Source organism: Dendropsophus ebraccatus, chromosome 10 (genome assembly GCF_027789765.1).
Source record: "Dendropsophus ebraccatus isolate aDenEbr1 chromosome 10, aDenEbr1.pat, whole genome shotgun sequence".
Taxonomy (NCBI): domain Eukaryota; kingdom Metazoa; phylum Chordata; class Amphibia; order Anura; family Hylidae; genus Dendropsophus; species Dendropsophus ebraccatus.
Window position 1 is genome coordinate 17681315 of NC_091463.1, and position 26213 is coordinate 17707527.

General features: G+C 46.1%; 1 protein-coding gene across 6 annotated transcripts in view; it reads right to left on the reverse strand.

Annotated features, from left to right (window-relative positions):
- Positions 1-26213, reverse strand: part of IQSEC2 (IQ motif and Sec7 domain ArfGEF 2) — a 142312-nt gene that overhangs the window by 22643 nt on the left and 93456 nt on the right. For 3 of the 6 annotated variants that reach the window (XM_069943042.1, XM_069943045.1, XM_069943048.1), the window contains exons 4-6: positions 6345-6615; positions 5626-6012; positions 788-1662 (exon numbers count right to left, since the gene is read on the reverse strand). In XM_069943042.1, the coding sequence (XP_069799143.1) occupies positions 788-1662; positions 5626-6012; positions 6345-6615 (1533 nt within the window). Of the gene's footprint in view, positions 1-787; positions 1663-5625; positions 6013-6344; positions 6616-9191; positions 9372-21109; positions 21323-24135; positions 24238-26213 lie in introns of those variants that run through there. The other 3 variants (XM_069943046.1, XM_069943047.1, XM_069943043.1) reach the window with 3 other exon arrangements.

The following is a 26213-nucleotide window of genomic DNA, read 5'->3' on the forward strand; positions in this document are numbered from 1 at the left end:
TTCATAATGATCATGGTTAGGAAAAGATGGATCTCTACTTTAAGTAAGTGTGAATCCTGCCATGGTGTGAGGTATCCGAGTGACTTGTATTTTACACTGAAAGCAGGGATATTCCCCAACTGCACGTACAATGGCCACCACTTACTATGACCCTCTCAATGATGTATGGATGATTATTATAGGAGAAGAAGACAATGTCCGGTAGATGGAAGATGGCAAAGTGTACCGTACTTAGCCCATTGCCGATAACTTGGCTCAATGAAAGCAAAGAAGAATGTTGTAAAAATAAAAAAAATAGAATCAATTCAGACCCCCCCCCCCCCCCAACATGGTTCCCAAAACACAAGCTGCCACCCTTCCCGGACAAGGTAAAAGTTCTGACGCTGTAAAAGAGACGCTGATGATATTCTGTATTACCAGCAGATGGCAGCACATACCCGTATCATCACAAGGTACGTAACACACAAAACATGTCACTGACACATCCCCTATGAACTACAAGCATCTACAGGACACATTAAGTGGTGAAAAGACTGTACGAGAAGACAGCCTTCCGTCAATGAGTGCCATTCATCCAATGGGAGCTTGGACGTCATCGCCATCAAACACATCAAGGACATAATGGCGCGCTAACTTCTAAGGCTACTTTGACAACCCACTCACCAAATACATTGGGTTTTGGCTCATCAGACCATCATCTGTTACTATGACAAACACAACCTATATGGTCCAACGTAAGTCACAGAGTTTCCATGACAGATCGTGTCAAGTCCCTTCTAGCACCTACTTGTTGAAGAGGTTGAGGCCAATGCGGTACTGTCTCCTCTGGACCACATCATTGTTGAAGGCGGGCGAGTCCCAGCTGTGCCTGGTTTCCCTCTGGTACGTCTGCTTACAGAGAGTGTTGGGGGGCTCCCGTAGACTATCCCGGGATGAGGAGCCTGAGCTGCAGTTGATGGTTTCGTTGGAGTTGGTGGTACTATTTAGACTTTCATTATCCCCATCAGAGTTTTCCCCAAGTTCTTGTTTCCCATGATGAAGATGCCGCACCCCTACCATGCTGCTACCGACTCCCACCTGTGTACCATTATTTCCACCTCCGGAGTCAGAGGGTGGAGGTTGAGGGTCTGGGTGGTAATGGCGATGCGGATGAGGGGAGCGAGCGGGTCCTTTGTGAGGTGCTTGTTTGAGAGTCCCGTGTGGGCTGCAGTTCTCTTGTTCATACACATTCTGCCTATTTAGAGACCCTCGGTCTGACCTGTCGCTCAGGTCCACAGAACTGTCACTGGGGGGCTCAATAGTGAGCAAAGGAAGGTGAGCCCCTCGCATGCGAAAGTCTCGGCACTCCATGCACGGTGTGCTCCGCCTGCTGCCGTTCTCTCGGCTGTCTTCCCGTGAGGAGGACGTGGCCCAGTATTCTTGCCGGGAGCTAGTTCCTTGTGGAGTGTCCTGATCAGAGCTTGGAGGTCTATCGAGAGATAGGGGGGATACCGGCACGCCTTCATCCATGTAAAGGGTGACGTCGCTGAATGAGGTGGCAGTACTGTCATGTTGTTCTTTGCTTTCCCCTTTTTCCAAACTTCCCTTTTCATCCCGGGGGTCGGTGCAGTGCATAGATCGGCAGCTCAGAGCGTCATCTATCGACTCCGCCAGAGACTTCACCTGATGAGAAGAACATAGGGTAAACTTATATGGAGCAACTTATCAACAATCTGAGTAACAGAGAAGACTGGAGAGCACGGGGACCAGATACTTACTTACGTACGGGAAATAAAGTAAGATCTACACATATGACAGTGAACCTAAACTACATAGGTTACGGTAAAGGAAACCTATTCTGCTTGCTGACAGCAGGGGCTAAAATAGACCAGTTCAGCAATGGTCGGACTCCGAACTAACAAGATCCCCTTACACCTCTAGTGGATGACTTGTAAGGGCTATTTAGGGAGACAGTATGGCACCACAGAAGACATATCTATGTGAAGCATTGGAGTCCTATAGACATGGTCGTAAATATACCTTAGGGTAGTAGTCTGCAAACTAGGGGTTTCCAGCATGCCCTGACCTGACTGTTGTCTAACGACCCAATCTGACAGCTGTCATTTGGGGCCATCGGTCAGGGGACATGCAGCCATATTATTACGCTAGTGTGAACCCTGCTTATTATTAGGGGAAAAAATAATAATAAAACTAATTAAAAAAAATGGGCCATGTCTGTCCATGGGTTGTGTTAGGTACTGCAGCTCAGCCCCAATGAAGTTAAAGGGGTTATCCAGCGCTACAAAAACATGGCCACTTCTCCCCCTACTGTTGTCTCCAGTTCAGGTGCAGTTTGCAATTAAGCTCCATTTACTTCAATGGAACGGAGTTTCAAAACCCCACCCAAACTGGAGACAACAGTAGGGGGAAAGTGGTCATGTTTTTGTAGCGCTGGATAACCCCTTTAAAGGAGTTATCCTGCGCTACAAAAACATGGCCACTTTCTTCCAAAGACAGCCCCACTCTTGTCTCCAGCTTGGGCGGGTAATGCTCAGTTCCATTGAAGTGAATGGAGCTTAATTGCAAACCACACCTGAACTGGAGACGAGTCGTTTTGTCTCTGAAATAAAGTGGCCATGTTTTGTAGCACTGGATAATCCCTTTAATAAAGACATATCTGCAATACCAAACAGGTGGCACCATTTTATGGTTATAAAAAAAAATGTGTATAAGGCTGGGTTCACACTGCGTTTTTGAAATCCGTTCAACGTATCAGTTTTTAATTGGCTACTTTTAATGGACAGAAAAACACAGTCAATACTACTTTTGTGTCCGGTAAAAAAAAACCTGCATCCTATTCGATCCATTTTTTTTTTTTAAATGGAAGTCAATGGAAAAACAGATGACACACTTTTGCACCTGTTTTTTCATCCGTTTTTTTTACATAAAACGTATAGTTTAAACAGATTGCAACAACGCAGCGTGAACCCGGCCTTAGTGTGTGTGCGTGCATATAGTGGAGATCAGCGTGAACCCAGCCTTAGTGTGTGTGTGTGTGTGTATATGTGTATGTATGTGTGTGTGTGTGTGTGTGTATGTATATATATATATATATATATATATATATATATATGTGTACATATATACACATACAATTACACACACATACATATATATATATATATACACACATACATACATACATACATATATATATATACACATATATATATATATATATATACAGATCCATATACAGATCCTTTTTCCTAATCCTGGACAAACCTTTTAAGGTATCCGTGAATAGAATTATACTGTATATTTAAGGGTTACTGACCAGATCCCTGTTGATCCCCACTTTCTGTTACCATCTGGACACATAGTAAATGTTTGGTAAGTGGGTATTTCGAACCATTTCAAGAGGAGATCAGGGGAGTGGAGATCAGTGGGGACCCAGTCAGCATCGAAACAGGGTTAAAAGGGGTTATCCAGTGCTACGAAAACACGGCCACTTTCTTTCAGAGACAACACGACTCCAGTTCAGGTGCGGATTGCAATTAAGCTCCATTCACTTCAATGGAACTGAGCAGCAAAACCCCGCCCACGCTGGAGACAAGAGTGGGACTGTCTTTGGAAAAAAGTGGCCATATTTTTGTAGTGCTGGATAACACCTTTAAGTGGCTAAAGCGGGAATCAATAAGGTGAGTATTGTCTTTTTTTTTTTTTTTTTTTTTTTAAAGCCAGTCCTACCCCTTTCAAAGAAAATATCCTTTAGAGGTCCATTCACACATACAGGATCTGCAGTAGATTTGATGCTGTGTGCCATTTTTTATTTACACTGATATCTGTAGCAGATCCTGTATGTGTGAATGGGCCCTTACGGCTTATAGCTGATCCGAAAGGTCTCTTCAGCCCATAGTGAACGAAAACGAAAAAAACTTCAGAGACCCAGCCGACCTCTTTAAAATGCAGAAGGACTTGACCATTCAAAGACTGTAGTTTTCCCGTGCCCAACAGTCTTCCCTTTCTTCGCGTAAGCCATTGTCAAGTTGAAGGTACTATTGTTTTTAGTCGCATTCACACATGTGAAGTACCAGCCAGACTGCAGGTCTAGAGACCAGAACAGAAAGCATCATAGCAATGTATGATGCTTTCCATGCGGGTCACTGAACTCATGGTCCCAATTACAGATGTGTGAATGTGGCCTTAACCATAGTTCATAGGTGTCAAACTTGTGGCCCTCCAGCTGTTGCAAAACTATAACTCCCATCATGCCTGGACAGCCAAAGCTAAAGCTACGGCTGTCTAGGCATGATGGGAATTGTAGTTTTGCAACAGCTGAAGGGCGAGGAGTTTGACCCCCTGATCCCGATTCCCTTGAAGAGAGCAATGTTTAGATGTATGTTACCTGGTCAGGTAATACATACAATATTTTATACAGAGGACAACATTGAACCTATGGCTATATGTTCTTACATGCCCCAATGTTGTCCTCCGCTGTATAACATGCTATTGGTATATAATTGCCAAAAAGACTGTACAGAGGTAACAATAGATTGATATATTAATTTCTGCAAGGGCAATAACACAAAAAGGGTAGCTGGGTAGGGGGGACTCACAGAAGTATAGCAGGAGGGAGACAAATGTGGCTAGATATAGTGCACTGTGACACAGCTAGGAGAGAGAACACAATAGGAATATATATATTAAAGCTGATCCATCACTTACACATATGAGTCTTTCCACCATACTTCTAAGGCCTTGTTCACATCTCATTTTTTTGTTTTTCTTTAACATATACATTAAACTGAGGCCATGATGAATGCCTAGAAGTGGCAACCGTCACCCACAGACTGATATAGGATCCATTTAACACATACACTGTATGAGGTCATAATGGTCTATAGGTGAAGGAGCTGTATGGCATCTGTTACCCCAAGGTGATTATTGCAAATACACCATAAAAAGATAGGGAATAGCGATGAGCGGACATGCCGAACTGGTCAGGTTTGGCAACTTTCTCCGAACTTGAACGCTTGGAATTTGACTCCTGGCCGCCATAGGCTGTTTTCATGGTTTTCCAGGACTCCCTAGGGTGTTCAGGTTCGGAGAATGTTGCCGAACATTAAGAGTCCACTCAACGCTAATCATGACATATATACTCTATGTCATACAATGGCGTTGATCACCCATACACTTATATGGCATTGGTTTAACTGATCATTTTTTTTCATAGGATGTCCATCTATGGAGAAGCACAATCTATACACCAGCATGACTAAGGCCAATACGATATTGGTTTGGCTTCCATTGAGCTACTGTAACTCTGAAGACATGTTTGGCATGTTCATCAGGCATATACACCAAACATGGGTGAAAAAAAGTGATGTGAACAGAGCCTTAACCAGTCAAATAATTCAACAAGAACTGGTACTTCCTTCCTCCTTGAACTCTTCTGAAATAAAAATGGCTGTCTCCATATGTGCAGATGGTGGGTTCACTTTAACTGTATGACATGAGGGCCATAGACTGGCTCTATAATACAACATTACAGAAGATACAAGACTAGGATGTCCTCTGTATTCCTGCCTCTCTCGCTGGTCTCCCCTGCTCCTGGGAATAACACTTATTCTTATAGAGCCTCACCTGTTTGGAGAAGGAATCCTCCAGCTCTGTGATCTCATTGGAAAACTCCCCCGAGGTGTTGATAGAATCACCGTCCATCCCGCTGCAGGAACCCCCATATTGAAGACCTCGCTCCCCCTGCCCACGACATGCAGCTACCCCTTCGTCCAATGACACTGGTTTGCCCTGGAAGTATGGGGCGTTGTGGGTCTTGTCGTACTCCTCAAAGGAGTACTGCATGCGCATGTTGGATAGGATGATCCGACGGGACATGCGGCTCTCAGAAGCAGAGCTGCGTAGACGTTCAAAGTTCTTATTCATGCGATATTGTCTGAATGCGGTCTGGATGGTGCGAGCTGCTCGCCGGCTGAGGAAATAGCCCCCATACTTCCTCTCCAGCATTTCCACCTACATCAGGAGACAGGAGTGTGTGTGTAAGAGAGGGCCCGAGGACACAGCACCGGGTAAAGAGACATGGGGAAAAGGAACATATGGGACAGGAAAGAAGCACAAACTTTAACAAAGAGAAAAGTTTTCAAACTTGTCATCAGATGTGTTACTAGTCCGTATAACTTTCTATAGGGATTAGAAGGTGCCTGGTGGGACATCACTAGGACAGGTTTGAAAACCATTAAAAGGACAGGGGAGAAAAAGACTGAAATGACAGACCAAGCCTTGATGGAAGACAGAAGGGAAGTCATGAACAGGTGAAAGGATCGGGGTTTAAACATGGTAGATACCTTCTTGTCCTGGAGGTCAGTAGACAATTCATAGCTGTCAGACAAGGCTTTAGATCTTTTATTCTCTTCTTCCTCCTGCTTGCGCAAGGCAACACTGGCGGGCTGTAGTCTGGCCCTTTGACTCCACTGGAGTCCGGGGTGAGACGGGTGACGGGTGGGTGACGGCAAGTCGTAGTGATCGCTTTTCACCTCTCCACGGTACGACGGCTGCTGGCCTGGACTGTCAACAATGGTTCCAGATTCGCTGCCGAGAGAGTCGCCACCTTCAACGCTGAAGAGATAGATAATGGTGATAACCAATCGCACATGAAGTGACCACAATTAGAAAAAGCGAAGGATAAAATGAGAGAGATACACAACGTGCAGATGGACAAAGCCTAATATCTTATTCCATATCGTGATGTAAAGAGCTACAGATGTAAAGAGCTGCATATGAATAGACAGTCAACCAGAAAAGCCATGCCATACAGTCAGCCTGCACAATGAGTGCACAATAAATGGGTGTACGTGCTGACTGTAAGACTAACAAAGGTCGCAAAATATACAGGCAGCCATAAAGGATACACACAACAGACAGCACAACCGATGAAAAGTACAGTCAGCCCGGAAGCAAACATACTAGTAAGATATAGCCGATATTACAGAAGTGCCATAAAAAACACAGTAAGGGGAAAGTACAGTCAGCCAATCAGGGTACATAAGGATAGCAGCCTCACACTATACAGTCAGCCAAGGAGGGTACATAGGGATAAAAGCCTTTCGCTATACAGTCAGCCAAGGTGGGTACATAGGGATATTGGCCTCGCACTATACAGTCAGCCCAGGAGGGTACATAGGGATATTGGCCTCGCACTATACAGTCAGCCAAGGAGGGTACATAGGGATATTGGCCTCGCACTATACAGTCAGCCAAGGAGGGTACATAGGAATAGCAGCCTCCCACTATACAGTCAGTTAAAGAGGGTACATAGGGATAGCAGCCTCATGCTATACAGTAAGCCGAGGAGGGTAGATAGGGGTAATAGCCTCCCACTATACAGTCAGCCAAGGAGGGTACATAGGGATAGCAGCCTCACTCTACACAGTCAGCCAAGGAGGGTACATAGGAATAGCAGCCTCCCACTATACAGTCAGTTAAAGAGGGTACATAGGGATAGCAGCCTTGCACTATACAGTCGGCCAAACAGGGTACATAGGAATAGCAGCCTCACACTATACAGTCAGTTAAAGAAGGTAGATAGGGATAGCAGCCTCATGCTATACAGTAAGCTGAGGAGGGTAGATAGGGGTAATAGCCTCCCACTATACAGTCAACCAAGGAGTGTACATAGGAATAGCTGCCTCACCCTATACAGTCAGCCAAGGAGGGTAGATAGGGACATTGACAGGGAAGGACATATACAACAACCTGGCAGAACTATAGTCCGGTACAGAGGGCAAACACAGTCATTTGGTAAGAGAATCAACTATAGCACCTACAGCCACAGGGAGCAGCAATGGTAAACAAGCGGAACAATATGGAAGCCATGACAGGAATTTACTATGAAGCAATCAGATTGTGCAAATAAATAAGGAACATGCATAAGTATATAGTTACCCAGAGGAACAAACAGGTGCATGGACATAATACAAGCTTACATCTCACACACTTTCTATTATCTGATGAACTTTGCCTCTTCATTGGCAGATGCCTCCCTTTCCTTACAATCCTTCCGCTATATCCATAAACGTAGTATCTTACCAGATTGCCCTTTCCTTTTGATCATAGGAGAGCCACACAAATCCAATTCATGTGTGCCCCCGAAAGACCACCAATAAAACGGCAGAGATTCCCACAGATCACAATTACTTGTATCTCATCAATGCCAAAAGCAGAGGACTCCAACAATGTACTGCCCCATTTAAAAAAGACCCTCACAAATCCCAATCATGTGTGCCCTGAAAGACCACAGGGATTACAAAGGGTTCCTACAGACCACCAATGCCAACTTTAGAAAACCCACCTGATTATGAAAGATTCCCACAAAAATCCCAATCATGTGTGCCCAAAAGGACCATCAATGTCAACTGTAGAGGTCCTAAGGACTGTCCCACCCCATTATGAAAGACACCCACAAATAGCAATCACGTGAGTGCCACCAATGTCAGTGGCAGAGGACCCAAAGACTGTACTAACCTATCACAAGAGATCCCCACAACTCCTGATCAAGTGTGCCCCAAAGACCACCCGATTATGGAAGATCCCCACAAATCTCCAAGTGTTCCCCAAAACACCAGAAGACTTAACCACCCAAAAAAAGAGATCAGACAATCTCAATATTCCTTTATAGAGCCCACCTCTATGGAGTAACCACCATGACACCCTACCGTCTAAGCGGACATTACCATGACTTGGACGTTTCTTCATCTATCTGGAAGGCTTGTGTCGATGGATCCTGGCTGAGGCATTTACGAGCCCTCAGATTTTAAAGACTTATAACTCTGACTTTTCCACCACCATAACACCAGATGACTGAGCCACTCCAGTAGGAGGACCACTTATGGTCCAGTACACATCCCCTAAATCCAAGAGTACTGACCTATCATATCCAAAAGCAAGTGCCCAGCTTCTCCATAGATCAGACAGAGACGGGATGGATAACTACGCAGGAGATTATACGCTCCGTTTACTGTCACAACAATGAGCGCAGGTATTCACTTTACAAGATAAGGGATTGCGGCGAGGAATCTGACCTTCACATCTCCCTCACATCCAGTAAACAAGCGGGAATGTGGCCGCCGTCACAGGTAACGCACATGACAGCGACTGTCATCGCTGAGCAGATAACTATCACGTTCTGCACTCACATGTAAAGTTCAGCTCGGGCGGGGAGGCGCGGAGGCTTCCCCCCTCTTTTCTTTCTCATCTTCTTGGAAAGTGCGGAGTAGATGTCGGGCATCATTCATCAAGCTGAGCGTGGTCACATACGGGAGAGGGCGACATGAAGAAACCTCAGCGTGCTCTGCAGGGGATTAATCTGCAAAGCCTGTTTGTGACGGAAATCCAAAAACCCATCACTATGGAGCTGCAGGCAACACCTAGCTGTGCTCCTCCTCCACCCAGCCTTACCACAACCCTTCACCCTCCCCGCCACCTATCATTACCCTGTATTCTACACAGTCACTGACAATAGGTACACAGCACAGGTCCCACAGGGCACTTCCAGGTAACACGGCAAGGTCTCAATCACTTAACCCCATCTTACTGCCTATGGCCATCTGAAATATTAAGAGTAGATGTAGCAGAGGTGAGCGAGTTCACCTCGAGAGGTTGCATCATTTTGTAGACTGCGATAGCTCTGTATGGTTGGATACGGCATTTGTTTTACCTGCACTCCCATATATCCTGCTATCACCAAGGTTACATACAAACAGATTTACCCGAAGAAATATGACGTTTTTAAAGATTTTTTAAAAATTTTATATTAATAGCCTATCCTTTGTATCTATGAATATGAGCTGTGATGCATAGTGTGTATATGCATCACTGCTCACTACTGTATATTCCAGGGTCACCAGGCTGGGTTTGAGGGTGCAAAATTTGCCTCGTCCATGTGAGGGCAACCCGCATTAACCACTCACTTTACATAGTAATCAGATTTTGCCCTTTCGGACCCCCAACACTACCCAGCTGCCAAGGTATTGCAGTCTGCCCCATCAAAGTGAATGGGATGACCTGCAATACTGTGGCCCCTTTATACATCAGCTTGGTTGGGGCCACAAAGGTTAGACCCCTACTAATGTAATATTAATGTATATAAATCAATGTATGTACATATTAGGGACACATACATTTTTACAGTGCCCCCTGGTGTTTTTTTTTTGGGTCCCTATCAGAATGTCTGCATCTACTACACTGGTTCTTATGGGATACCAGTGCAATGCTATGTAACGGCAACATCTAGACAAGAGTAAATTAACACTAATTTATAGGACATCCCCTTTAAGTATTCAACACTACACAGACAGTCGCTCCTACTTGTTATGCGACAGAAACACTTGTAGTGGATTAGAGGGTGGTAGTACCGAGAGTGTGGGAGCAGGTAATACCGCTATATCCAGACTGGGTGAGCCTTATCTCCCGCATATTACAGCTCCGTCACATTCCTCTGTAATCTTCCTGAGAACAGGACTAACCTGTTCCCTCCCTGAGCACCTTGTAAAACACTCACACAGTAGAGAAGGCACGTACAGAGGCATCCACCATGCACACCACTCCGCCACATATGGTGTGTGTCACTGCTGACATGGTCATAGAAATACCAGGCATAGCCGAGATCATCCACACTCCTATAGTAAAAAATACAGAACCCATGGGGAGTTGTCAGTACCCCAGACCCCCACCATCTTGATCACTCACCACCAGATATAGCGTCATGGCTGATGTCTTGCCTTAGGCCAGTGTTCTCCAACCTGTACCTCTCCAGCTGTTGCAAAACTACTACTCCTATCATGCCCTGAGAACTCATAACATGCCCTTAAAGGATGAATACTGACTCCAAAGCAACGTTACCCAAACTGCTAATCACCAGCTATTGCAGGACCACAACCCCCATCATCCATTGACAGCCTTAGAGCGTTGTGAAAAGATCAGAGTTGCAGTTTAGCTGGAGAGCCCCCATCACCAATATCACGCGCTCAGACTGGTAACAGGAATCCAACATGAACCAAATCCACATACGGCAGATTTCTCGCAGAAACTTCTGTGAATGGAGGTCCACTCCATGCATCTGAATGGGATGGTTTCATGGATACAGAAGAGTCGGACAACTGCAGAAACTTCCGGCGCATGTGAATATACCCCAACATTTTACCTCTGGAGAGATTCCTTATCATGTAAATCAGGGGGGTCTAAGTCCCAGCCCTCCAGCTGTTGCAAAACTACAATCGTCATCATGCCTGGCCAACCAAAGCTTTGGCTCTAGCTGCCCAGGCATGATGGGAATTGTAGTTTTTCAACAGCTGGAGGGCTGTGAGTTTGATGCCTGTGATGTAAATGGCGTCCTAAAAGAATTATAAGAATGTACAGGTTCTTACTTCCCATTATATCAGCACATACTGCTGCCAAAATCCTGTGTGCTTCTTGTTTGTCACCTCTCCCCTCCCAGTGGGTAGAAATGTACCTGTCACATGACAGAATAGACTGCTGCCTATTCTTTTGCTGAAATACTCTGTGCTGCTGGAAACTCTGCTCCCACTGTCTCCCCACCTCTCTATTGTCTACATTCTATAACGATTCTTACTAGTAAAATAAGAGATTGCTGGAAAATTCTGGCCAGCTTATCCTCTTTAACCCTATCGGTAGTCATAACCTGGACTAATGGCCCTAAAATTCTATGGACTAATCCTAGTCAGTATTCACAACCTGGACTGGCAGCACTACAACTCTATGGACTTATCCCTGTCTGTCATCACAACCTGGACTGGCAGCACTACAAATATGGACTTATCCCAGTCAGTATTCACACCCTGGACTGGCAGCACTACAACGCTATGGACTTATCCCAGTCAGTAGTCACAACCTGGACTGGCAGCACTACAACTCTATGGACTTATCCCTGTCTGTCATCACAACCTGGACTGGCAGCACTACAAATATGGACTTATCCCAGTCAGTATTCACACCCTGGACTGGCAGCACTACAACGCTATGGACTTATCCCAGTCAGTAGTCACAACCTGGACTGGCAGCACTACAACGCTATGGACTTATCCCAGTCAGTAGTCACAACCTGGACTGGCAGCACTACAACTCTATGGACTTATCCCAGTAAGTAGTCACAACCTGGACTGGCAGCACTACAACGCTATGGACTTATCCCAATCAGTAGTCACAACCTGGACTGGCAGCACTACAACGCTATGGACTTATCCCAGTCAGTAGTCACAACCTGGACTGGCAGCACTACAACTCTATGGACTTATCCCAGTCGGTAGTCACAACCTGGACTGGCAGCACTACAACGCTATGGACTTATCCCAGTCAGTAGTCACAACCTGGACTGGCAGCACTACAACGCTATGGACTTATCCCAGTCAGTAGTCACAACCTGGACTGGCAGCACTACAACGCTATGGACTTATCCCAGTCAGTAGTCACAACCTGGACTGGCAGCACTACAACTCTATGGACTTATCCCAGTCGGTAGTCACAACCTGGACTGGCAGCACTACAACGCTATGGACTTATCCCAGTCAGTAGTCACAACCTGGACTGGCAGCACTACAACTCTATGGACTTATCCCAGTCGGTAGTCACAACCCGGACTGGCAGCACTAGAACTCAATGGACTTATCCCTGTCTGTCGTCACAACCTGGACTGGCAGCACTACATCTCTATGGACTTATCCCTGTCTGTAACACTATATTGCACAGGGCTCCAGATGGCGACCAAAATGGTCGCCAATGCGACTGACATTTTGCAAATGGCGCCCAGATTTATTAATCTGGGCGCCATTTGCGACTGGCCCAGGCGGCGGCGCGCTGTCTCTTTAAGTCCGGGCCCCCGGCTGATGCGCGGCTGCCGGGGGTGTCCCATCCTATCCCCGGCAGCGCGGCGCATCAGTGAGCTGCCTGGGGCCTGACTTCCGGCACAGGAAGCGCACGTCAGAGACGCTTTCTGTGTCAGAAGTCCCAGCCCCGGCGTACAGGGAGCTCACTGACGTGCCGCGCTGCCGGGGATAGGACGGGACACCCCCGGCAGCCGCGCATCAGCCGGGGACAGCGCCTGAAGAAGAAGAGGATCGCCGGGGGAGCGGGTTGTCAGGTGAGTTTGTGTGTTTAATTTTTTTTAAATACTGCTTAGCATAGAGGAAAGGGAGGGGGGGCATCTATAATGGGGGGGAGAGGGGGCCATCTATAAGGGGAGGGGGCATCTATAATGGGGGGAGGAGGGGGCATCTATAATCGGGGGGAGGAGGGGGCATCTATAATGGGGAGGAGTGGGCATCTATAATGGGGGGAGGAGGGGGCATCTATAATGGGGGGGAGGAGGGGGCATCTATAATGGAGGGGGCATCTATAATGGGGGGAGGAGGGGGCATCTATAAAAGGAGGGGGCCATCTATAAGGGGAGGGGGCCATCTATAAGTGTAGGGCAAACTGGCTGCAGACACTGGGAGATAGATATATGCACAATTATTATTATCAGGGCCCCTCAGGTGTCTGTATTGTAGGGGGTCACTTGCATTAGTCACTAGGTGAGAGATATATCTATCTATATACACATCTTGTGGGGGGTCACTATGGCTGCAGTCATAAGTCTAGCTCAGTATGTATAGACTGTTGCAAGCTTTTAAAGGGAACCTGTCACCCCCGGTGACAGGGTGACAGGCTCCCAACCCCCCGTTAGAACCCCCTATACTCACCTCATCACGCCGGGTCCCGCTTCTGAAGATGGTCGGGTCACGGAGATCTCAGCCGCTGCAGCCCGGCGCGCACACTGAGAGATGAGTCCAACGCTCATAGAGAATGACGGAGCGCTGGACTCTCCCGTCATTTTCTATGAGCGTTGGACTCATCTCTCAGCACACGCCAGGCTGCAGCGGCTGAGATCTCCGTGACCCGGCCATCTTCAGAAGCGGGACCCGGCGCGATGAGGTGAGTATAGGGGGTTCTAACGGGGGGTTGGGAGCCTGTCACCCTGGCACGGGGGTCGACAGGTTCCATTTAAGTTCAAGTTCAGAAGAGTAAGCCTCATTAAAAGGCTAGCCAAGTGAAGCTGAAGTACTGAGTCAGACTGTATGTGGTTGTCAAGTTGCAAGTTTCCATGTTGAACGTTTTCAAACTAAGAAAAGAAAGAATCTAAAGGAGGAGGAGGCTGCCGTGGCCTCTGCACACAGTAAGTCCCATTTAACATAACATTAATTTTACATGGTTTAAAATGTTGGCGACCAAATATTCTATTTGGCGCCTAAATTTTTCAGGTTAGGAGCCAATGGCTCCCAGGTAAATTTTTTAGTCTGGAGCCCTGTTGCACATAGGTAATCAGTTGTTTTTCATATAGTTCATAATAATGAAGAAAGGACTTATCCCTGTCTTTCCCAACCTAAACTGCTGTATGTGACTTTCCACTAAATTCTCCATTCACATCTAAAAAGTAAACACATTGCCCATGGCAACCAATCACAGAACAGCTTCCAAAGCAGTTTAGGAAAAGAAAGCTGAACTCTGATTGGTTGTCATTGGTCACATGGCCATAAAAGCCTGGGGTTCCTTATATGCAGAGAAATGATATAGAAGCCTTGTACAAAAACAATGTCGGACAGTTCCTTACAAGCATGACCATATAGTGAGGTCAGGCAGACATTGATGGTATTATACATGTTTACACAAGACAGGGATATCCAGTTGCACTAATATACGTGCGGCTGTATCCTCTAACACCTTTTTTCTGCTGACTGGAAGCGGCCATGTTTGTCTCAAACACAAGCAGCTATAGTGGAAATGGTGGTCGGCCTGGTAGGGGTGGGGAGAGAATGGATAAGAAAGTGAGAAGCCATCTTTGCTACTCATAAGTAAAATGACAATTGTGGTTTTGACCACATCAATGGAGACACCGGCCCACAATCCTATAATTGCTATGAAAACAAATAGCGTCAAAGTGCCACATTTGTAATAACAGCAGCGGCATTGCCATCTATACCACAGTCTCTGCATGCACATCCCGAGCTGCATCATGCATCACTGAATAACACGTCAATGGCATGCAGGAATACATTCTTTATTATAGGAGCGCTAAAGTTGCATGATGGTTGGGCCAGTGAAGGTTGCCCTCAAACCCAACTTTTGGCATCCGTTTCATTGAAATGTCATCGCTTTTTGAAACCCATTATTATGGCTATATCTATTGTACATAGTAGAAGTACCACGTACATGGGGCTAACCCAATAATTCCCCTTGCATGAGCACACTATGACCTGAAGAGAGAGGTAGTCCAGTGCAGGTCCGCATAACCCACTAGGGTAGGAGGAGGCTAACCTGACCCCATGGCAGTTCCTTAGGTTGCCTAAATGGCACGTTCCTGCCCAATAGTAATCTGAATACTGAACTACACAGATTTTTTTTTTTTACGAAAAATGTTAACTTTATTCAAAATTGCATGGTTCAAGAGACGCAGAAAGTAGAAAAACATACATGGTACACACACAGAACAAAATTACATGAGGATATGCTATCTCGCCATACCAAACCACATAAAGTGACTACGGCCAAACCTGAGCTCATTTAAAGTCAACGACATAGGAGGACCATCGATGAATGAATCCATATGGAAAAGAACAGAAGAGATTTCCATTGGTCTAAACCCACAAAATCTCCATGATAGACATACGGGTTATGCTTCTGACTTATCTAATAGACTGAATAGATAGAGGTGCAGTCAGCAACGTGAACTTTAGGTGCAACAGGGAACGGAAAACACATAGTTCAGCCACCTCCTCACCCCATCTGTTGAGAGGGCGAAATCTGGCCCTCAGCCGGGCGTATGGATCTGACGTCCACAGTGAGCACAGATTGCTGTCCATAAGGTACGCCTGCCATCGCAAACTAACATTTTTCAGAAGGGCTGTAGAAACTTTTATTATACTATATATTTAACACTATATGCTATACACGATCATCCTACAAATAATGTCCTTTCTTATACAAGGCCTGGAGCAAACACTATGTCGGAGTTGGCAGTCCCTAAATAAGGTTGCCAGCAATCAGTACAATAGGACACATGCAAATGTGCCAAAAATTGCTGTCAAAGTTTACTGGTTACAAAGAGTCTCTCTCTCTGGACTTTACTTACTGTTAGGTATGGCACAATACCCTAGTGTAGGGTGTATGCTAAGGACAGCAGTGACATGGAAGGCACTAGGCACTAACTCTGACTGGAAGCCTACAAAGAGGCAAGTGTTGCAGAAGAGTCCTTGCACAGCTTTGCTCTCTTCTGTCTATCCAATCTCCTCGTTCAGCTTAGGAACTGGATATTTAGAGTCCATCTGCCCTCTTAACGTGGACTTGAGACCAATAATTGTTTTAGAAGTCTGCACGCTGCCATGATTACCGCAATTTAAACTCACATCTGTCTTAGGGTACGTGTGCGCGGCCACCAAGGTCTGTGAGCGAGTGCAAGTTGCGGAATCCGCAATGGGTTTTCCGCCGTGATTCCGTAGTGTGCACGTACCCTAAGACAGCATCTGGAATGAGATCTCAGCTTTTGGAGCATACAAGTCATTTGAAATCTAGCTTCTAGCAGGTTTTAATTGGGAAATGGAGGCCAACTAGACCCCGAACCCTTACCAAACTGAGTGGATTAACACACTGCCGGTGTCGCCAGGACTGACCAGAATAATTCAGCCTTCTAGGGAGAGAGGGTTGGTCTTAGGTTAAGGTGACTGCTACCAAATCTGGAAAAAAAAAGTTGAACTTGGGAGACTCCACCCTCTGACCACAATTTTGGTAGAAGCTGCCTGAGAGAAGGTCATGTGACCAGTAGCTCTATACCTCCTTGATATGTAACCCATGTAGGAGTGGCAATGTTAACCACTGCACATCCATATTACCTCAGTTTTAGACACAGACTCCTCAGCCACACCACAGCTTTATCCTTTTATAGCTGGGATTTGGGTACTAGGACAGTGCATATTTGCTTATTGGTTTGGGACCCTTCTAACAAGCAGAGACATGGAGAACCCCTTTAAGAGATTTCCCCTTGAAAATTACAGTCACCGTATGCACCAAGAAGAGTTGGCAGGCAGTAAAGAAACAGTTTCTAATTTTAGCCCATTAAGAATCTAGCGCCTCCTGCAAAATGTGGCAGAAGGTAGATTCTCACATTAGGTCCTTTTATCCTTTTTATTTCTCTGTACCAGAAGCCAAATCGACCCTCCTTGCGATCTCTCTTCCATCACCCTCTGCCTGCGTAGGAGCCTGGAAGCATCCAATAAAACTCAAGGAGGTGGGGAGGTATTTATAGCCTCAATGTTTTCAGAAGGAGGCAGGACTGCGAGAGAGCTGACTGCTATAGGTTCCAGCAGATACACCCTATACATCAACCCCCGTACAAGACAGAAAAGAACTAATAGCCCGCTGCTAGCCATAAAAAAACCCTTCTCAATGGACCGCTGAGCACGGAGCAGATGACGACAATGTGGTAGAAAGACAGGCACTGTATTTATGCCAGTCAAGCTTCACGGCACAGGGCACCAAGGCACATCTAAGATGCCACGACATCTAAGCCAATGACATATCTCTGTACGCTGTAACTACCGATGTGGTGAAGATGCTGACACAAGATGGTCTCATCAGATTGTGATTTAGCACCTACTTTACTGTACACTGCAGATTGGCACGGGCACAAAAGTGGCACTGAAGCTGTCCAGCACTGGGGCAATGAATGTGGGCACGATCAGTGTTAGGGTCATTACCAATATTACAACTTAAAACTAGCCAGTAGAGCAGAGGGAGTCTACAGAACACGAATCTAAGGCCTCAGACGTCTAATTATGTCATCTCGTAAAAGTTCTTCTAATTTCCAAGTGTTTCGAATCCTTAGGAGGAGTCTGGGATGAGACAGTCCATATTTTCATACTACACTTCTCTGTTGGTCGGAACATTCTAAAAGCGGGAGACTAAGGCCTTATGCACACGTTCAGTATTTTTTTCTGGTCCTGAAACAACCCGTGAGAAATTGCGGATTGGACATCCGTATTCCATCCGTATTTCCATTTTTTAACTACTCATTGCTTTTCAATGCACTTCATCCGGATTTTTTTTGCGGAAATACGGATGCCAACATGTTACAATCCGTAAACAATCCGTAACCAATTGATTTCAATGAAAGGATCCGCAAAAAAAATGGGTCCGCACTAGAACATGTCCTTTTTTTTTTACGGATTGATTTTCATCCATTTCTGCTACTGATCGTGTGAATAGCCCAATAGACTTCAATGTGCACTAACTCGGATCCGTAAATACGGATCCGTAAATTACGGAACGTGTGAATAAGGCCTAAATCGACTGCTGATTCATTAGATCCAGCTTGAAGGAATTTTACTGTGGATTTGCTCAGCTCTACTGCTACATACATCAGATGTGTGTTGGCTGAACCTAGACTTTGGCAGGAGCGGCTGACCATTTATTGTGTATGATGGCCTCCCAACCCTCCCACAACAAATGTCAGAGGAGAGAAGGATTAGGCACGTTGGATTTTAACAGACAGATCATTTTGTTCTTAAGGAGATAAGCCATCATCAGGGAACTCTGGTAGTGGCTTTTCTGCCTTCTCTCAGAACATGGAGCTGGACATTGACATGTATAGGGGGGCCTGGAGAGATAACTTCAGCCAACAGCTATCCTGTTGTTTATGGCTACCGTTACATATTAGTTTACCTAATTGTGTTCTCCAACTCGTGTCCCTTCAGCTGTTACAAACCTACGACTCCCATAATGTCCCGACATCCTGGAAATTGTAATTTTGCAATAGCAGAAAAAGAAAAAAAAGAGGCAGTTCACAGAAAAACATAGATCGCTAGTTTCCAGATCCCTCCATACACATGACCATTAGGCTCCGCTGAGCATTCATATCATCTAAACTGAGAGAGGAGGGGTAAGCCGCTGCCAGACTCCTCTGATGGAAGCTTATTCCTCCTAGATCAAAAGGATAGGGCAGGTAAAATTGAACCTAGTGGATCCTTCTCTCCTCTGACATCATATATCAGGAGAAAGTGGGGAGACCCCCATACACGTTAGACGGTGGGCTGGACCTGATGAAATCTCAGTGTTAGTGCCAACCACTGGAACCTTTTAATTTTAGAGTTTGTGGGGCTGAATACTGGGACGAGGGTAGAAATCACATCCAGGCCCAAGTATCTATAGACCCCAGTGTTATAAATGGCAGAGCGTAGATTGTGGCCTTGCTAAAAAATAAAAATTGCATTTCAGCCTAGAATTGGCTGGACATATTGTATAAATCCTCCGTTGGAACCTAAGTAATAAATCTTGCATTTCCACCACGTGACCCGTCACCCAGGAATAGGGGCACGATGGAAATTTGCCTACATGTTCCTCATTTGAACTTCAACATTTTCAGATATTCCAGGAAGTCTTCCTAGATCATAGCCCCAGATGCAGCACTATGTACCTAGGATAACCACAAGGCAGGATTTACGACAGTGTACATCCTGCTCTTCCTGGTTCATGGATAAACTGCCAGACTATTAAAGGTGACGTAACCCTGTACCCAAACACATCACAGAAATGGTTTACCCGCAGGCTACACGATGGCTAGGCCAGATGATCATAACTAATTTCTGTTCATCCAGTACCTCCTGGTTCATACATAAGTGGCCAATGGCGTTATGTCGGTGTAGAATACATATTAACAAGCCCAGACTGGCAATGTGTAATAGAGGGGGGGTAGACATTTACAGCCGCACATGGAATGGATAACTTATTCTATTGCAAGTGAAGAACAAAGTCTATTCTGTTCAACCATTAAAAGACGCCAGGGATAACATCCCCCCCATATAGGTTGTGAACATCTGAAAGCCATTTATTCTGTTGGTGGCCCAGTATACAACATGATGATGGCTGAAACACAGGAAAGTCACTTATCCAAGGTCACCAGATGCCACGCTATAATGCCGCTGCAGAGTTAACCCTTCAGCGTGCCTCGGGTGATGGTCAGAGTAGACCGCTGGCTGAGGAACGAGGCTTCACAACAGGATGTTAGGCAGAGACATCCGCTTCTTGTAGCCCAAACAAGCCTGGCAGCAAATAACACAGAAGCAGATGTCTTGGCGAGTGCCAACGCTTGGCAGGCTATTCCAATGCCAAAACGGAGCAACACTGGATTGGCGTTACAATGGGATGCCACATACTGTACGCTGCTCCTGGAATCTCAGATACGCCATATACATCCCATACTAAAATACATTTTATCTACATCCCGTGACGTATTAAAGGGCACCATGTAACGGACATAAAGGGTCTTCAGTTCAATCACAGAAGCAGCAGATCTATTCCCTATGTGATATGTGAATATGTGGCTTCCAGGGAGGGGTAAAAAAAAATTTAAAATGTTGTGCCGTTCCAAGTTTGCAATTTGCAAAAGGAAGAAAGGCATTAAGGGTCTCCAAGGACGGCAGGAATGTTCCTCTGCCTAATCTGTGTGTTTTTTCAAGTGAACCCTGCAGGCTCCTACATTAGTAATAGGCGCAGAGCTCGGCAAGGAATCTTACTGCTTAACTCTTACCCTGCATCGTACAATCTGGCACATCCCTGGCAGTCAAAGGGTTAACACGCCCCTCCGTTGCCACTTTTTTTTTTTTTGCATTCTCCAACAATCGCTGGTCATTGTAACGGTAGGGTCCATGGCTGCCGGCGGAGTCTATACACTCCGTTCCCTATGGCCATCCATCCTAGTGACAGGCTGTCACAGGGATCAGTAGTTTGCTAAGTGACGCAAGCGCTACTTGTGCAGGTGTACACCCGCCGTGCAGGCAGAGGGGGGCTTACATAGACATGCACTTGCAGATACTCTTTGCAATGAGTTACCTTGGCTTTAAGCATAACTAAACCCACCGCAACAACAAAATCATCTCTGCTGCATCCCTATGAAGCTTATAACCCTCACAGGGATCTGTATACATATATCCCTATGTATACAGATACATATAGAGAGAAGACACACTGTGAAGACCACCGTACAACACATCCCAACAAGCTGATATCCTACCAGAGACCATGCTGCAATATCCTGGGGGTCCGGTCGGATGCACAGTGTAGGCACCACATGCTGCTGGTAGATGGAAGAGCGGCGTGGATGATGACCCCCGACTACTGTCCAGTATACAGATGTTCCCCCTTCTCGCAGATCGGCGGCACTGCCGCCTCTTAGCTGAACACAACAGTGACAGCAGCCAAAAGGGGGGTGGAGCAGTCCACGACGGCCCGAGAAGGGGGGCACCAGGAATAGGACAGGAAGGAACCACACAAACTACACAAATGGTGTGAACTGATGAGATAAGAATCTCCGATTATACCCGGGCACGTGAATGGTGAGCTGAGGCGGGGGGGGGGGGGGGGGGGGGGGGGGGGGGGGGGATGTGGGTGATGCCAGGGATATGATCTCCAGCATACAACTTTGCAGACTCGCTTTCCTCCCAGACTCAGGACGGGGTTAAAAGTCAGCGACTCCTCTATACAAGAAAGCAGCAATCAGCCATGGCTACTGCTCCTGTGTGTGCCAGGAGGGGCGGCATGCCCCGCGCTCTGACCCCAAGTGGGCGTCACGTGGAGCTATATTAGCTTCACAGGCATGTGACATTTCACTGGAAAGCCCCCAGCTGTAAGGACGGCTCCATGAATGGGGAGGAGGGGGGAGATAAGTATACATCAGCTACAATGGTAATAAACTGGATCCCCCGCACTCTGCAGCCCTAATGTGCACCCACAGAGAGCCAGCCTGGCAGGGAGGGCAGCATCTTTTCAGCAGAGCCTCAACCAGCCGAGGATGCAGTTGCCATGGCGATGAATAGGGTTGCCATGGTTATAATAGGAGGAGTGAAAAAAAAAGAAAAAAAAAAAAAAAGAGAGGAGGAAGAACAGAAGGAAGAATAGACATGATGGGTTACGAGTACTCATCACCATGGAAACCGGAAAATGGGAAATATATATATCTACATATAAATACTATATATAAATACATATATGAATTCTTGCTGAAATTATACTTTCACCACTATGTTAATACAGTTTTCCATTCATCATTCACTAAAGCAGTCATCCCCGACCTGCAACTCTCCAGCTGTTCCAAAACTACAACTCCCAGCAAGTCCTGACAGTGGGAGAAACTACAGATTTACACCAGTGTTCTCCAACCTACAAGGTGCAATACTACAACTCCCAGCATGCCCTGAAAGCCTCTGATCCATCCCAACGTTCTATTGCCCAACCAGCTTTCTGCTGTCAGTGCGTGATGGGAGTTGTGGTTTTGCTACAGATGGAGGGCCACAAGTTGTGGGAACAGTGCGTTAAGGCACACATCCAAAGGGATCGAGCACTTAGAGCACAAGACCAAAGCTTTGTGCAGGCATGATGGGAGTTGTAGTTCTGCAACAGATAGAGAACCACAGGTTGGAGGTACACCGCTGTAAGATGTGTCCAAAGCATCATGGGAGTTGTAGTTTTGGGTTGGGGAATACTGCCTCACAGTGATACAAAAGGTAACACTGAGCATGTATAATATATATATATATATATATATATATATATATATATATATATATATCCCTTAAAATAGTAAATCTGATACTGTCAGGCAACTGTATTAGAAAGGGTGCCCCAGCCTGAATCCAGCGATGCACTGGTGGGGGGTAAATCATACAACCACTAAGTAGTAAGAGTTATATGCAAGGACCTGGACTGAACTGCTCACCAATGGCCGTGTGCAGCTTACAAGCTGGTGCCACCTGTATGAGTCACTCATGCCCGCCCCGTCCCTTACATAACACTCAGCAGGAGTGAACACACTGACGGCAGGAAAAGTCTAATCTGTCATCTTTTAATAGATCTTCATTTACTATGACGGGTAAAAGCAGAAAAGAACAATCCCCCCCACCCCCTCCCCTCCAGCTTTGGACTATTCACAGTTGGCTAATCCTTAAAGTGGGCAGCTCTGCACTCGTTTGCTTTTCCTTATTGTGTTTGTCCCGCTCCACACTGAGCGTAATTCCTCCAAAGTGACAAAGAGAAAAAAAAATCAAGTGACTGAATACAAGTGGCTGGAGGTGAGAAACAAAGTCGGATGGGTGTTATTTCTATAGCTATGGGCTAAAAGAGGCAAGACTAAAAACAATGCTGTAAGACGGGGCGGCAAACTGCGCGGAGCTTTACAGATTCCAAGGAGGGATGAACCTGGATCCTTTTGCAAACCTGTTCATGGAACCCGTATCTCCTAATTTATTTAATTTTTTTTTTAGCAAAAAACTCCAGACATTGTCAAGTGGAGAAGTGGACTACAAAAAGGGCAGGGATGGGGAACCTGTGGCCCTCCAGCTGTTGCAAAACTACAACTTCCATCACGCCTGGACAGCCTTTAGCATGATGGGAGTTGTAGTTTTGCAACAGCTGTAGGGCCGCAGGATAAAACATGCTTTGTGGCCACCCGAAAACCCTCTATTGCAACCTGCAAAGGTGAATATGGTTTTGAAAAATCCATCACTTCTAAGCAACTTTAGTAGTCGTGTTCTCGTTGTTATAAACGTATATAGTCTGCCCCCTACAGGGCAAATTGTACTGAAGTCACACATGAGAGGACATCATGATGATACTGGGGGCAATGATACAGATAGGAACTTACAAAGAACAGTGTGTGTGTGTGTGGGGGGGGGGGGGGGGGTGAAAAATGAGATAGCGGGGGTCCTCTCCATCAGACGGATTAACGCTGATGGTAACTGGAGAAGTCAGTTTTGGCGCACCATAGTGTAAATATTGGTACTAGTACATATAAGTATATAAAGAATGAGAGAATACACAAGGGTTAATGCAATAGGTGATAACCAACGTGACCAAGTGGAGCACAGGCTCCATACGCCATTATAGGAGAAGGGAAAAGTTTTGGGACTGGGGAGAGAGAGCAGACACTGACTGAGCAGAATAGACTGGGATAGTGCGGGATGACAAGAAGTAATGGAAGGTACATAAAGAAAAGAAGTGACAGGAAGGTCAGAGAGAAGAATAGAGATGAGGAATACACCATACCGTGCAGACAGGCGGCGTAGCAGGATCCATAGGAAATAACAGCTGCACTGACAGCTACTGAGAAAGGTGTGGATCCCCACCATAGTGTCTCCATGTGAGCGTGTGACTGCAGAGTGCTGTGCCGGCTCTTCCTGTTCTTCAGCCCTACCCTGCTATGCTTTCCCTTCCTGCTGCCTGTCACACTGCCACCAGCTGAGACCTGCATCTCCTAGTGAAAGCTGCACTGCCTGGGAAGGAGGGGGGTGGGGAGTGCACCTGTCTAAAATGGGCTCTGCAAAACAGCACGGGGCAGCACCATTGTGCAAGGGCTTCTGGGGCTCTAAAGAGGGTGCACCACTTTACTACAACCCATAGTGCTGTATTTGTACCCTCTCCAGGTTATTGTAGGCCTGTGGCAAGTCTAGAGACGGTACATAGACGACGTCTTTTCAAACCGCCGACTGATTTTGCAGCATGCTGGAAATCAACACACTATTCGTTTGATACTTTATGCAATTTGAGTTATCTACAAGGGGGTATCCCTGGCCACTTATCTACAAGGGGGTATCCTTACCACTAGCTGATCATTGGCTTTATTGCCCATTGATTAGGTCCTGTCTTCTTTGGCTAATAAGGGTGCAGCTTCCCCCCTCCCCCCTCCTAATACTTCAAAGGGCCTAGAAGGAAAAGCGGGTGATAACATGAGTGCAAAACTGCCTGTACGTTACAGACAGCCATATAAAAGCTATACAAATCCCCTACACATTACACATTGTCACCCAGCTTTCCTGGAATCCAGACAGACTAGCCATTTAAAAGGGTTTTAGATCACAGGATCAAGGATCGATGTTCGATAAACCCTTGAGAATGGCAACGTACCAACTTCTACAGAAATCAGTGGGCGGCCATCACTTTAAAAATGCCAGTGGTCCCACAGAGAGTAGTAATTGCAGAGAACGCCCTCTATAACATTACCATGCCCTTGTAGAGTATTTTACAAGAAGGTGGTCTGATCTGGACAGCCCCTTTAAGAATGGCTCTGCTTTATAGGAAGGATAAGGCAATGCACAGAAAGCGTAGGTTAATGAATCGTAATGGAAACTCCAAGAACGACGATTTCCATAGAGCTCAAGGCGAGCGCACAGATCCAGCGCTGCCAGACAGGAACGATCTGATGTGCGGGGATGTGTCACAGCAGCTCCAGGCCTTGACACTCCACAACGTGACACTCAGCTGCCTGCACGTGGATGTCCCCCAGCCGTCACAATGATACAACTCTTCCAAGCATTGTGCCGGAACAATGCAGCATTGTCTTACCATATTTCCCTATGTGTCACTGCTCAAAGTCACGAAGATTTACCAAATATCCATCTCGTGCATAAGATCCTAACCCGACTGCCCAAAACAGCAGCAAATATAATAGATAAGAAATCACATGGGAACTATAAAAACAAAAGATTAGAGAACAAATAACACAGCTGCAATAAGGCTGCGGCCACAAAGACAACGGAGGATTTACTGACCGGGGTCTGGGTCCAATTCAGTCAGAATAAATGGGATCTGAATGGAAAGTGCCCAGAGGGCCTAGAAATGTCATCATGATGTCTCCCAGATTCTAAGATTGTTTTTGCTGTATTGAGCGGAGGGCAGTACAGCACAGAACAACATGGACAGGAGATGTGCGGCTGTGTAGGGGTAGTAGTAGTACAGTATAGAACACGGACAGGAGATGTGCGGCTGTGTAGGGGTAGTAGTACTACAGTATGGACAGGAGATGTGCGGCTGTGTAGGGGTAGTAGTACTACAGTATGGACAGGAGATGTGCGGCTGTGTAGGGGTAGCAGTACAGTATGGACAGGATATGTGCATTATTCAGGGGTAGTAGTAGTAGTAAAGTATAAGACATGATGGATAAGGCAGGAGATGTGCGGTGTGTAGGGGTAGTAGTAGTACAGTATGGGACATGATGGATGAGGAAGGAGATGTGCGGTGTGTTGGGGTAGTAGTAGTACAGTATGGGACATGATGGATAAGGCAGGAGATGTGCGGTGTGTAGGGGTAGTAGTACAGTATGGGACATGATGGATAAGGCAGGAGAT